This window comes from Aythya ferina (genome assembly GCF_964211825.1).
Source record: "Aythya ferina genome assembly, chromosome: 6".
Classification (NCBI taxonomy): domain Eukaryota; kingdom Metazoa; phylum Chordata; class Aves; order Anseriformes; family Anatidae; genus Aythya; species Aythya ferina.
The window spans coordinates 9,417,624-9,431,292 of record NC_140303.1 but is presented as its reverse complement, the minus strand read 5'-3'; the positions used below and the strand labels follow the sequence as shown (position 1 = coordinate 9,431,292).

The following is a 13,669-nucleotide window of genomic DNA, read 5'->3' as shown; positions in this document are numbered from 1 at the left end:
AGTTAAGATGCCAAAATGTGCCTTGCTGCCAGACTAGAGGACGCATACATATGCCTGTTTTCCTAAAATAACCCGTATGAACATCTGCAGTGCAAAAATCCCAGGTCCAAAGTTCCAGGACTGCAAATTAAAAGGCCTTTTCACTTCTCTTATTTTTCCTTCATCCTAAAAAAAAGAATTTCAACACAAGTTCTCTGCATCTGAGGTCAGCGTGTAAAACACTGCTTTCTGCCGCAGACCCAAGAGTCCCCAGCAAGAAGATCCTAGAAATAAATATGCCTCTGCAAAACCCTCCAGCTTTGATACAATAACATTTTGACTGAATTGTTATTTTACCCACAGTGTTCTCTCTAACTCCATTCCAGCTACAATTAAGTTAAAAAACATTACATCTCCAATCCTTTCTCCTGTTTTCTAACCATCATAAAGAATTTTAAAAAAAGAAAGACACGGTCTTTTTTGTTCAATTCTTTTGTAAATCACTGTTAAATCTGCATTCTCACTTTATAGTACAGTTAGAAGCAATATTATTAAAGTATTTATGATTATGAAGGGCATAATATGGAAATGATCCATCTCTCCTTTTTTCTTCTGATTCATAATACGAGAGCAGGAGTTCAGGCAATAAAATTACCAGCGTGCCAGAGTCAAACAAATGAAAGACGCCACTTTATGCAGCATGCGGGCACCTTATAGAATTTCCTATTGTGAGATGTTTAAATGTCAAACGGGGCTGAATTGAAATGCAGTTGGACAGCAGGGTTATGAATGACGTGAGCGAGCATGGCGGTGCCACTGCTGCAGAGAGGTGCTTGTGGTGTTTCCTGCCCTTGAGGTGGACCTGCACTCCTCATCCACCCCGACAGCAAAAGGTCCATCGTGCTGGAGTTAGAAAGCTGCCCGGTCCTAATGTGAAATTATCTCATGCGTGTGCAGTGTTCGTGTTTATCACTGCCATGATGCAAAATTGGAGTGGCTTGGCCTGAATCCAGCATTCCTATCTTTAAATGCTAATTACACTAGATATTACTGCTAGCACTACTGCTACTCCATACAGCAAACTGCGTACCACGAGGTGGTGAGCAATGAATGTGCAAGCAAATCCAGAGGAGAGGGCGTTTTTCAAGCCTTTAAACCTCAATATATTCCACCAACATAAAAGCCAATCCACAATCAGAAATGCAAGACTCAAACCGTGTAAGGCACTATTCCCTCAACTTTTACATGGAAGTATGTAAAAAAGTCCGATTAAAGTCCTCATCATGCCCTCTAGAACATGGCATGCATTTTATTACTGGGTGGGGAAATTCATGGTATATTTTGACTGCAAGACTCACAAGGATAGACACATGCAAGAAAACGGAGGTGGAGCTCTCAAAGCAGGGAATCCCTCCAGTCTGCTCTATGATTAACATCTGACAGAAATCAGGAGAACAAATGCAACTAGATCAGGTGAAAATCATGATCATAACCACACAAAGCTTTCCTCATTCCCTTAAGCCAATAATATGTGTTCAGCTTCCGTACCACATTAGATTTCTTATGAATCTGCACTCTGGAAAAAGAACATAATAAATTCCTGCAGTACACAAAAAATAAATCATGATGTTTGCATGATAATGCTTTGCTTTCGATGCTTGCCATTTTGCTTTCATTGCACCAGTTTTGTTAATATGTATTTATGCACACTAAAGATTACATAGAAGTCATTCTGCAAAGATAACACACAGTAGGATTTGGAAGGGTGAAATCAAATAATCCCATCAGCTTTGCATTTAGAACCCAGCTAGAAAAAGGGACAAGATCTACAACACCCTTTCTTGTTTACCTAGTGTAATTGCTTTTGAGCTTTCTTGCAAGTGGATTTGCTGAGAAACATGCCTTTCCCTCTAGTAAGGTCTGCTTTCATCCCACTACAAAAGTTCTGTGACCAGAGCCAATAAAGGAGATAGAGTAAGGTAACCTTAAAGGCCAAAGCTCTCAAAATACCTCTGCTAGTTTTTTCCCTGTCCAAAAGAAAACCCGAGTTTCTGATTATCGTTATAAATGACATGACCAACAAACGTCTGGTGGAATAAATGCAAAATTGTGGATTACAGGCTCACAAAGCTCATAATTACAGTAAACGCTATTGATTGAAGTGCTGTCACTAAAAGTAATTGTCAAAATGTAAATTGCCAAAATGTAAAACTTAACAAGCAGCAGAAAGCCAAATATTTCAAATAACCCACTGAACATTTGGAAAGAGGGAGAAGTGGTATTACTGGTATTTGTAAACATCCACCTTGCCACTCGCCTTACTGCCACTGCAGGATCAGAGTGCCAGCTGGGGATCAGAGGGAAACCAGACCATGCGAGATTTGCTTAGCTTTTTATAGGAGGCAGCTGGGGGAATAAGAATACTGATAGTCCACATTTCTCCAAAGATCACAAATCCTCATCCAAAGCTCCCAGAAGCCTGTAGGATTCTTTTCACTGACTTCAGCAGGGTTGGATCAAATCCTTATGCGCACCGTGGTTCCTGAGGTTGGAAGTGCTTAAAGCTTACCCTGTTCACGTTTACCGATTTGCTCTGCAGGGAGATGATTTATTTATTGCCTTAAAATTCTTATTCTCTTGTTTAATACAAGTAGTTTATCATTGTATTGAGGAGCTCACTGCAGGCAAGAGGGAAGGCAACAATGCCTCCCTTGCACTGGCTCATGAAGCTCCTCTTTCTGATGCAAAGAAGGTGACCTGGGGAAAGCCTTGTGCTGGTGACCTGCAGTTAGATCTAAGGAAAACACAGGACATGAGAACAAAACAAAACAAATCAAAACAAAAAAAAAAAAAAAAAAAAAAAAGGAAAAGAAGGAGGGGTGACTTAAGAAAGGCAGAAAAAGAGAAGCAAAGAAAAAGGAGCTAGAGACAGAGGATGAGGTAAATCTAAAGTCCTGTTAAATCATCCTATCAAGAGTACCGAGTCTATCAGCGATTCTGAGGAGATCACAAAACAAGATGCCTCTGACGTCAGAGCCTTTAACCAAATATGCCATTTACGCTAAGGCTGGCACAGAGACAGTCCTTCTTTCTTGATGTGCACGGCAATCCCCTCGTGGGCTGGTATGGCAAGGTTTGGCATCAAGAAGCCTCTCTGGCGAGATTCGGCTTCCAGCAATGAATTGTACTGATGTTCAGCCACGTAACAAGTGATCCCCTCTCCTCCAGCTAACCACAGGGACTCCTGCGTGGATTACATCTCATGTCTGCTAGATTATGGGCTTTGCTCATCTTAACAAGATGCTCTTTATCTACACTGTTAAAGCCAGTGAGGAGGTTCAGGGCGGCAGCAGTTAAAAACATACTAAGTGCATATTAGGGCTCTTCTGTCTGGAAAACAGCCAACGGAAAGAGAATCACACAGGTATTTTCCTATTGAGCCTCCTCATAAACCCCCACATATCTGCTACATCTGGCTACATTTTGCCAAATAAATAAACTGTATTTATTCCTCAGGCTATTGCCCCTCAGGATTGTTTCCAGGGTTTTCAAATTACATGAGTAACAACGTTCTTCTAAGTCTTTGCATCCTCTTCCTAATTAAAACATCTCTCAGACTTATCAAAGCAGAGATATTAGCATTCTAGGCCAGCTACCTTTCCTTCCTAACAATTCCCTGCGTGCCCAGTGAGAATGCTAGGAGAAGGGAAGAAAAAAAAAAAAGAAAAAAAAAAAAAGAGCAAGACAAAGAGAGGCAGGATTCATCTCTTAAATCCAAATCAAATCTGTTTTAGCAGGTCTCTTCTAAGCTCCCCCTATCCTTACTGGCCATCACACTATTTTACAAAGCTGTCACTGTATGCGAGATATTTGGCTTCAGGGAGAAAATGATCAAGATGAAAGAATTACCTACTCCACTTCTACCAACCTCGTGAATCATTCATGTTCCTTACCTGAATCACAGCCAGCTGCAGTATCTGTCACATTCGAGATTTAAGCCATGTACAATGTAACATTTACCAATGATCATTCAAAATATTCCATTGCCTCCCCCCTTCAAATACACACATTATATGCTGGCACACAATACAGGAAAAAAAAAGAATTTATTGTAGAGTTCAGCCTCTTGGTAAAGAGCCATAGTTTTAGGTGAAAGGTACAAAAGTCTCTAAAGACAAGGAGTGGCTTTGTTTATAATTTTTCAAAAGCTCTATCCAAGGATCAGAATACAAGTTTCCCCTGGACTTGGTTTTAGATTCTCAAGTGCAAACTGCGGAAACCAGGAGCAAAGAAGCCCATACCAGTGATCAGACTAGTAGAAGACGCCTTACCAAGAATGTGTACTTATCAACGAGCAGGTTTTGGCTATGCAAAATCACATCTAAAGCTCACAGAAGTTGCTGGGAATTCTCCACGTTCACTTCGCTAACTATCCACATTCAGTCAGCAGAATCTGCATGAAATCTTACGTCTCGAGTAACAAAAAACCAGCACTCTGGAGCAAACTGTGTAGACCTCAGTGTCCCCATTTCAAAAACAGGTGTACATCCTCACACCTCTGGCATCGACAAACAAAAATCACCAAATGAAACAGACATTGCTTCAAGGCTAATTAAGATGTCTTTAACCAAGCTGCTGACACACTTGCCAAATTTCAGCAGTAAAGGTAAAAGTATAAAAAATAAATTCTGAACCACCTCAAATAAATTTTGAAGTGTTCCAGCAGGTCATTTCTACCCTGCGGCTTTTGTGTCAGTGCTGAACACGTTGCTCCTGCCAGCACAGGTCTCATCAAGGCACTGCAGGCAGAGCAAGGCAGTACGTATTCTGCTACCCAAACTTTTATTGCAGTAATGGGATTACAGGGAGGATTGGTTCAAAGATGAAATAAAGTGTTCAGTTAAAGCCATTAAAAATAGTTACTTTGCTGTCAGATTATTAATCGTCTGTCATAATATTCTTAGAGTTGATTATAAAAAGTATATTTCTGTGTAGTCAGAGCACCCTTCTGTCAGACACTGTGGTAAATGAAGATCCAGCAATAGAATCGCTGCCACCGCACAGAAACACTGCCATCTCTTGTTGATCACCAGGCAGACACCCGAGTGCAGCCAGACATAGACTCAGAATGTGGCAAACACAGGTTAGCTGCTTTAAACCTTAATGAAATAGACTTTCTCTAACGTAGCTTTATCTCACCTTTTATGTAAGGACACATGTTGTTCAGCGAACACAGGATAATTCATTAAGCCACAGTAACCTGCTTTTGAGCCAGAGCTCAGTTGAAACAGATTTCTTTCAGACACCCAATTCCAGTATTTCATTGCTGTAGCACTAGAGACTTCAGCAGTTACTCCCAATACCTGCAACACAAAAGCAGATTCAGTGCTGGGAAACCTCTGAGAAATGCAGCACGAAACGCTATGAAGCCTAATGCATTTTCTTCATGCAAAAGTTTCCTGTAAAAGCATTGAACAAAGCAGCACGTCCTGAGCAGGTGCTGGTGCCTCCGTGTCTCTAAGTGCTGAGACCCCGTCCTCGGGCTTTCCCGCTGAAAAGCTTCACCCCAGGCCCACAGTGGCTATGGGAGTAGGTTCTGGGCAGCAGCACAAACTGCGGTTCTTCTGAGACCATAAAACACAGATTTCTAGTGAAAACTCCAGCATCTCACTCACTGGAAATGAATAATTTCTTTCATACTCTTTGTGAGCCAGTTAATAGCTTCTTTTCCCCCTGATTAATACCAATACGATCATGGTAAGGGCAAGAGTAGATTTCCTGCCTGGGCTGGTTAATTTCCATGATTATTTTGCAAGGCATCTGGGTCTGCTGCTGAGGCATCCGTGTATTCATTATACTTCAGTGGCACATAATGAAGGCCTAAATGAATACTGCAAATTTGGGGATTCTAGTTCAGTGGGAATAAGAAATTGTGTCAATGGAACAAGTGACCTGTTCCAAATTTCTGTTATGATGTATGGTAGAAATTAAAAATATGTCTATTAAGGAAAATTGAAAGACTGCAGCCATTTTAAGATGGTATGTCCTTGAAATAGAGAATAAGATAAAATCATTCATTCACTTCAGGTAAGATTCCCACTGTATCAAACAAAGACTATGTTAAATCCTGTATCCCAAAAGTAAATCCAAATAAATGCCACAGATTCAGTTCCTGAAAGCCAGGGTATTTTGCTGTAACTCACCAGGCCCTGTCTGTGTTGCAAGCAGCTATCAACAAATGCTTGCAACGTTGTGCTGTTGGCCAAAAATTCACAAAGATTCTGGTTTCCAGGCCCTTCTGAACATGCACATGTGGTTCTGGCAAAACGTCAGGTTTAAAAATGTTGGGGTTTTAGGAGTATTTAACACTTGGAAACAGTGTTAGTAGGCAGATTTCAAAGGAAAACAAAGCTTGTTGATAGCAGCCACCACAGGTCGCTGATGATTTCCCGAGGAAGGAAACCAACACAAACAGAAAGAAATTTACCTCTTTCGATGCCATTTTCCTCATGCCTTCGATGGCAGCCTGCTCCCGGACCTTGCAGAGCTCTGTGTTTTAATATGCTGCATTAGATAACCTGTCAATTCTCACTCTGCTTCTTTCCAGCAGCCCTACAACCACACTGGAGTGGCCACAGACGGGGCATGGGCTGCCCGAGGTGCCCATTTACCTCAGGAGTGCCTTCCCCATGTTCCTCCCTCCTCAGACAGGCCTGGCCTGCAGCCTGCCCCTGCGCGGAGCACAAAATGGCCACCAGCCTTGAGGTGGGGCCTACCTGTGCGCAGACCCCTTCTGAGCCCAAATCCTCAGCGGGGTGCTGAGAAACCCTGACTCACCACAACCAAATTCAAACCAAAAAATGGCCTCAAGCCAGACAGAGTCCACCAGTGACCCATGCGGGCTGTAGGCCCATGAGCTGTGGGCACGGCTGGTGGGACGGCCTGCTCACTGCTACCCAGGGAAACAGGGTGTTGAAATGTGTGAATACAAAGCGCTTGTCTTTTGTGTTCCTCTGCCTTCAGATTTTACCTCAAGGAAGCACGAATTGCTTCTTGTTACTATAAACTGCAATTAACTGTGGAAAATGACATTTTTTAAGTCATCTTTGCTGACATGTCTTAACCTCCTTAATACGCATGTAATTTTTATCTCCATCTTGCACTCCTATTAACTTGACTGACATCACAGCAGCAGCAGAGAATCCTCACGCCTCCCACAGCCCTTCAGACACGCATTTTTCCACCAGCCCCTGAAAATCAACCTGAAGTCAGGGGGCTCTGTGTGAGAGGATTGGCTACAACACCATCCAAAATGGGACTGAGGATTCCCCGCCTTAGAAAAAAACAAAGAGGCTATTTAGAATAAAAGCAGTGCCACTACTCCAGGTCTATGTTATTAGTCAAACTGGTAATTAAATACCCCGCAGAGGTCTGCTTACCTTCTCTTCTAACACACACAGCAAAGAGGATCCATGATTTTGGGGACCGAGAAATGATCTGGCAGGCTGAAGTTGACAGAAGTCAAACCACTTATTGAACTGCAAAGGTATATTAAGATCCACAAGCAGAGAGGGTTTGGTTCACTAAAAAACCATTTGGTTCACAAGAAGGAGCATAATAACTTCCAGTGAAGCTGTTCCTGAAACAAAATTATGTTTAAGATTAAAATGCAGATTTCTTTTTCAATACAAAGGTAGTCAAACACTAGGAGAAATGGCCCAGGAAAGCAATAGGTTATTTGTGTCTTCAAGTCAAGAATAAACACTTTTATGGATTTATGTAGTTAAACAAAAGTTATCAGGCTCCACACAGGTCTTAGCGAATGAAATTCAGCAATCTGCAGTATGCAGAGGCAGGGGTAATGGATTGATACCACAGCAGTGCTCCAGACAGTGGCTCCCATTCAAACTCTCTTCCCATCACTTGGGCTCACCGTGCTGGGGTGGGTAAAACAGGGCATCTCCCGGTTCACCTTGCCCCAAATCCAGCTTCTGAGACCATGCAGCAATGCGTGCTGGAACTGCATGCTTCATAAAAGTACTGACGAACCCAGCTGAAATGCTCATGTAGATGTACCTAGAAACACTTTCAAAGTGGAAATGAATTAGAACTGGTTGAATTAGTCTCTGTGAATAATTTAGCCGCTATATTTTGCATTAATTGTTGAATAATTTATTCACAAATACATTTTCTCCATTATTTGACCTCTGCTGCAGAGTAATGAATGCTATTTGGCAAATAATTTACTGTACAATATTTATATGAATACATTAATTCTGAATATATTTTCCTATTACCCCATTACTTCAAAATTCATCTTTCTTAACCCCTCTTCTTGCTGTTTGATCTCAGCACAGACAGCAGTTAGCCCTTTTCTCTAAGAGAAGGGTCATTCCTATTGCATAGTCTGGTTCAATCTAATTCACATGTCTCTGTACACATTCCAAAATATTTCAGCCTGTTCTCAGCATGTTCTCTCTGGATGAAGTCTGGAGACTGGCTGCAATAAACATGGTGATGTGCGGGAGAGTGCATTAGTGGCTGGCTGGATGCGGGAAGTAGCAAGCATGGGAAATATTTAGACAGAGTTTCAGGGGGGGATTGTTTTTTTTTTTTTTTTTGAAAGGCATCTGTGCATATACAAAACCTCAGAGATTTGATGGGGACTAAATATATAATACTGGGGCTCTCAGGAAAACCATTTGCTGAAATACTGTTTTTACCCAAACACCAGGGCAGCCACTTTTGCACTGTTACAGTCATGGTCTAGGAGAACACTTCCATCTCTGGAATTGGTCAAGGCCAGGTTGGATGGGGCTCTGGGCAATCTGATCTAGTGGAGGGTGTCCCTGCCAATGGCAGGGGAGTTGGAACTCGATGATCTTTACAGACCATGCCAAGCCAAATCATTCTATGACTATACAATGCTATGGACAAAAAAAATCATGCTGCCTTATGGACATCTTGTTACTTCAGTATTTATGGTAAGCAGGTGCATTACTGGCTGCAAATATCTGCTTGAAATACATGTAATAAACATACTCCTCTGAAACCTCTCTGAAAACAACCTTTGCTCCCTCCTCTTAGAAATCAGCAATGTACCAACAGCCAGAATTTAGGCTGGATTGAATTCTTCTTCAAAACAGCTACAGCAACAGAGAAGCAGCAAGGCACTGCATCGCAAGTTCAAATACAATGAAAGCATTAAAATACCTGGACAACACATAGTTGAAAGGGCATTTGGTTCACAGATTTACACTAAACATATAAAAGTTATTTTTTCTAACCATGCTTCCACGACTTTGAATTCAGCAATTATCTTACACAAGGCAAGAGGTGAACACACAAGCCCTGCACCAGCCCTGTGGTGTGAGGGCTTTCTGGAACTTTTGCTGCAATTCCTAGAACCAAGCAATACAGCAGCAACACCGGGGAGAAGTTCTGCAGGCTTTCATCACCTTTAATTTCCCACTTTTTAATTAAAAGTTGAAGTATTATAAAAAATTTTACTGTTAAATTTGCTTAGCCAAATCATCAGTTAATGGCAGTAGTCCCCCGCTCTTTTCAATCAAAATGACAGCTGATTTTTGTTTTGTTTTGTTTTGTTTTCTGGAGGAGGACAGCATCTTGGACATAAATATTTAACAAAACCCATCACTGTAAACATGAAGACTGGTAATTTTGAGTCACTTCTGCATCTAACTAGACCAACTGCTTGTTGGGCTGGCATTGGCAGACATGATCTGCTGTGTTTGTAAATCAATCAACCACCTGGGACAAGGAACACAATTAAAGTGATTCCCCTTCTTTTAACCCCCTTTTCAGAGTGCTATGTGAGGATACTGAAGAGCTCATCCATGCTGCTAAAACCTACTCAGTGGCCTACTGTTCTCTGCCAGAGAAGGAAGCACAGGAAAATCCTTGTACTCTGCAATTTAATACCACCATTGCAGGTTGAAACACCTCAGACTGCACCTCTGGGAAAGGGTATAAAGAAGAGACAGAGCACTGTGTACATTTGGGATGATTTCATCTCCTTCATCCAGAGAGTAAATGTTGACTGAGACAAGACCTTTATCCTGCAGGAACTGTATATATTCTCTGCCTTTTCATTACCTCTTCCATTCCATGCTGTGTCCTGACCAGAGAAAAAAAAGAGTTTCCTTTCTGGATTTTGGGCTTCTCTTGCCCTGAATTTAAATAGCTACTCTGGAATGAAGAGCTCCCACGGTTGTCATTTTTTTTTTTTTCCCCTGCCAAATGTAACTTTTTTCCCCCCACTCCCCCATTTCCTGTGGGGAACAAAACAAGTCCTTTTGGACAAGAAGCAGATTCTGGAGAAGGCTTGCTCATACACTGCCTAAAGCCATGACACAGGAAGACAGCCATAAAGCTGTAAACTGTCACTGCAGTTCATCCGAGATGATTAGATGCTTCTTTTTGGAATGGAATGGGATTCCTTTTCCATTTCCATAATAGGTCGGATAATGTATTCAAGTTCAGATGGAAAAGAAAAATTTACCTATCCCATACAAACTCAGTGTAGATGGACTTGGTTGCAAGAGGGGTTTCCCAGCTTGCAGCCAGCTCTGAACATAACCACAAAGCTAACTTGGAGACCTACCTGCAATACCACCCCTTACACATATCAGAGAGTACACAATTAGATGATGGATCTTGATCTTCACACAATTGCAGTCAGGTGTATTTTTAATTTATTTTTTCTCTCTGTGCACTGTTTCTCTAATCTTTGTTACTTTGATTTTAATTCATCATGTCCATTATTTCCTTCTAAACAATTTATCTTTTAACTTATTTGTGGATGAAGGAGCAGAGAGTTTGCCACTCTCATTTTTGCACCTGCTTGCTTACACGTACAGGGTGCTCCTTTTTCATGATCATTCTCTTATGTCTCTTTCAATTATAGGCAGTTTTCTTCAAAATGTCATCTCTGAGTAGCCTCACAAGGAGGGCATAGCTGCTTTTGTTCCCTGCATTCCTCTCATCCAAAGATACCATTTAAAGGTTTCCCTTAGGATTTAGTGATGCTCTTCCCACAAAACAGACTACCTATTGTCATCCATCTGGGGGATTTCTCATTCCCCAGAAAGTATTTTTTTTCTGAATTATAATACTCACAGCTGCATTTGTTGGAAAATTCGCACCACTGGCAAAAGCCAAAAAGACAGGCAGCACTTACATGAGATACAGATCTTGAGATAGCCCAGTAAAAAGGGATACATTTCACTGACAAAGAATTCATTTCTTACAGTTGTGCAATCTGACTTGCTGACAGTCATAGCTACAAATGATGCACTGATCTCAATTTCTGGATCTGTGGACAGCATATGAGTAGGAAGTCCTTAACTGAGATCCCTGTCTGGAACATAAAATAGTCGTTTTTCTAAACCAGAAATGACTGCAGAGGAGTGAGCCTGCTTTGGCTGGGTTTACTTGACCTGAGAGTGCACACTCGCATATTGGCATGGCCAGTGTGACATCACGTAACATCTCATTCCCTCAGTAACCAGAAAATATGCTCATCTGCTTCTTCACCTGGCACATGGTGCTAGGACATTCATTTAGTAAGCAGTCAGAATTACCTAGCTGTAATTTTTAGCTACCTACCTCTTTTTCAGCTTTGTTTTTTGAAGATGCTGAGGACAAGCAGCCACCAGTCTCTGCAACAACTTCCTTCCTTCGGTGGAAGGTCAGGATGACCTTGGTACCAATTGGATTGACACAGGAGTCTTCCCAGCACCCAACATTTATTTCTCCTTTCCACATTTGTCTACGTCCTTCCTTGTTCTCCCATAACTCTATCACCTGGGATGGTTTTGACAATTCTTTCCTACATGCTCAATCTGATTTAGTTTCCTTATATTTCCCTGGGGACTTGAATTGCTGTTCATGCCCCATTTAGTTTTCTTTTAGAGAGAACACCGCTCGGTATAAATGTAGTGTCCCTAGCCCCAGGAACATGAAGAGGAGAGTAGAGCAATTTCAAGGCTGCTCAATTTCTTTGGCTTTTACTTTGTTCCCTTACCTACTGCTCTTTAAGAAGGATCCTTCACTAGACCTACAGAATTTAGACAGAGCACCTATTTGATTTCTCATTTCATGCATTCTTTGCATTGTCTGCATGAAAACATAGCCTACTCCCCTTGCTCTCAGCAAGATGTCACGCATTTCAACTACACAATAACTCCTTGGGAAAAAAAGGAAGAAAGGAAAAGTCTTCAGGCAAGTAAAGAGCATCAAGCCCTCTAAAAAAGTAGAGATGTTGTTTCTTAATAACCAATGACTACCTGTGAGAGCAGTAGTTCCTTTTGTGCTCTTACGAATAACTTTTTAATTTTATTTATTTATTTTATTTTTTTTCTGGCCACCAAATGGTCATCTGACAGGGTAGCAATGGCTTCTCACAATCTTCAGTGAGACAGATACTACTGAAAGTAGTGGCAGCAAATGCTTTGCCCATGTCCTAGAAGCACTGAGACTAGAAATGCAGATCTTCAAAGTCCCCCTGATTTTCCAAAGGTACATGCAACTTGCATTGTTCTTTGGGCTTGCCTTTTCCTCCCTGGTTCTTCTGCCTGGTCTACTGTGTAGTTTGCTTTTGTGATATAGCAAACACCTAGAAACCCATGCAATAGATCTCATTAAAGAGGCTTAATTAGAAATGCTCTGATTTCCCCTGATGAAATTTCCTGATCCAAGAGGGGAACTCAATGTGGAGCCTTATAATAAATACCAAATCAGTAACACTGGAGTGTTCTCAAGTATGGCCAGTCCCTCACTACTCTCAGTTGCTCTGCCAACAGTGTAAACCACTGGTGTGAATGAGCAGGATTGCAGCATTTCAGAGAAGTACTTGCTTGTCTCACAGGCAGGCTTTAGAAAATGTAAACGTGTGTAGGAGGATCCACGCTTCAGGCTGGCTCCTCAAAACAGAACAACTTTTAATTAATTTTTTTAAACACTGCCACAGGCTCCTCTTAAATTGATGAGAAGTGCATTCCAATTTTCTTTACAGAAAAGCATTGTATATTACACTTAATCTGATTAGGTAGGGAAAAAAAAAAAAAAAGCCAGCTGTGCTCCTAAAAGCTTTAAATATCTCCTTTCAAACAGAGAACACTGTTTATATCAATTCATTTGAATATGCAGTAAAACACATACAAACGATCATTTTAAAATACCAGATAACTATTTTATCATTGCAGTCCCCTTATTATGAAGACACCTTACAGTAAAAAAAAAAAGATCTCAGCAAAAACTGCTGTCACCAAATTGTAATTTACTGACTCTGAAAGTGTTAAAGAATTAAAGTAATAGAGATTTAAGATTATCCACCAAGGAAATGAGCCTTGAAACCTGTATCACAATGTATTTGGTTACAATTTCATTTCTGAGGGAAATGATATTAAGAAAAAAAAAATCACATAAATCTTTTCAAATAAGGAAAGAGATACCGGGGAATCAGGATGAGATTATATTCCTGGCCATTACTTCCATCCAGAGGACTTTATTTTGCAAAGCAGTTGAATAACCTTGCCCACATGAGCAATGAAAAGCCAATTCATCACTTTAAATCAATGGTCCCAGTTGACTTAATTGAGCCTTAAAAAAGGCCCCCGGGGTTAGACTATGATGGTGAAGGCTGCCCTGGTTATGGCGTTTGGGCAAA

At 41.1% G+C, this 13,669-nt stretch overlaps 1 protein-coding gene across 1 annotated transcript in view; it reads right to left on the bottom strand.

Annotated features, from left to right (window-relative positions):
• The window catches only part of LOC311439266 (uncharacterized protein), a 218,497-nt gene that overhangs the window by 169,416 nt on the left and 35,412 nt on the right, over positions 1–13,669 (bottom strand). The window contains exons 12-15 of the mRNA XM_084524761.1: positions 7,913–8,064; positions 7,419–7,618; positions 6,467–6,528; positions 5,179–5,342 (exon numbers count right to left, since the gene is read on the bottom strand). Coding sequence (XP_084380887.1) covers positions 5,179–5,342; positions 6,467–6,490 — 188 coding nt within the window. The 5' untranslated portion in view covers positions 6,491–6,528; positions 7,419–7,618; positions 7,913–8,064. The remainder of the gene's footprint in view (positions 1–5,178; positions 5,343–6,466; positions 6,529–7,418; positions 7,619–7,912; positions 8,065–13,669) is intronic.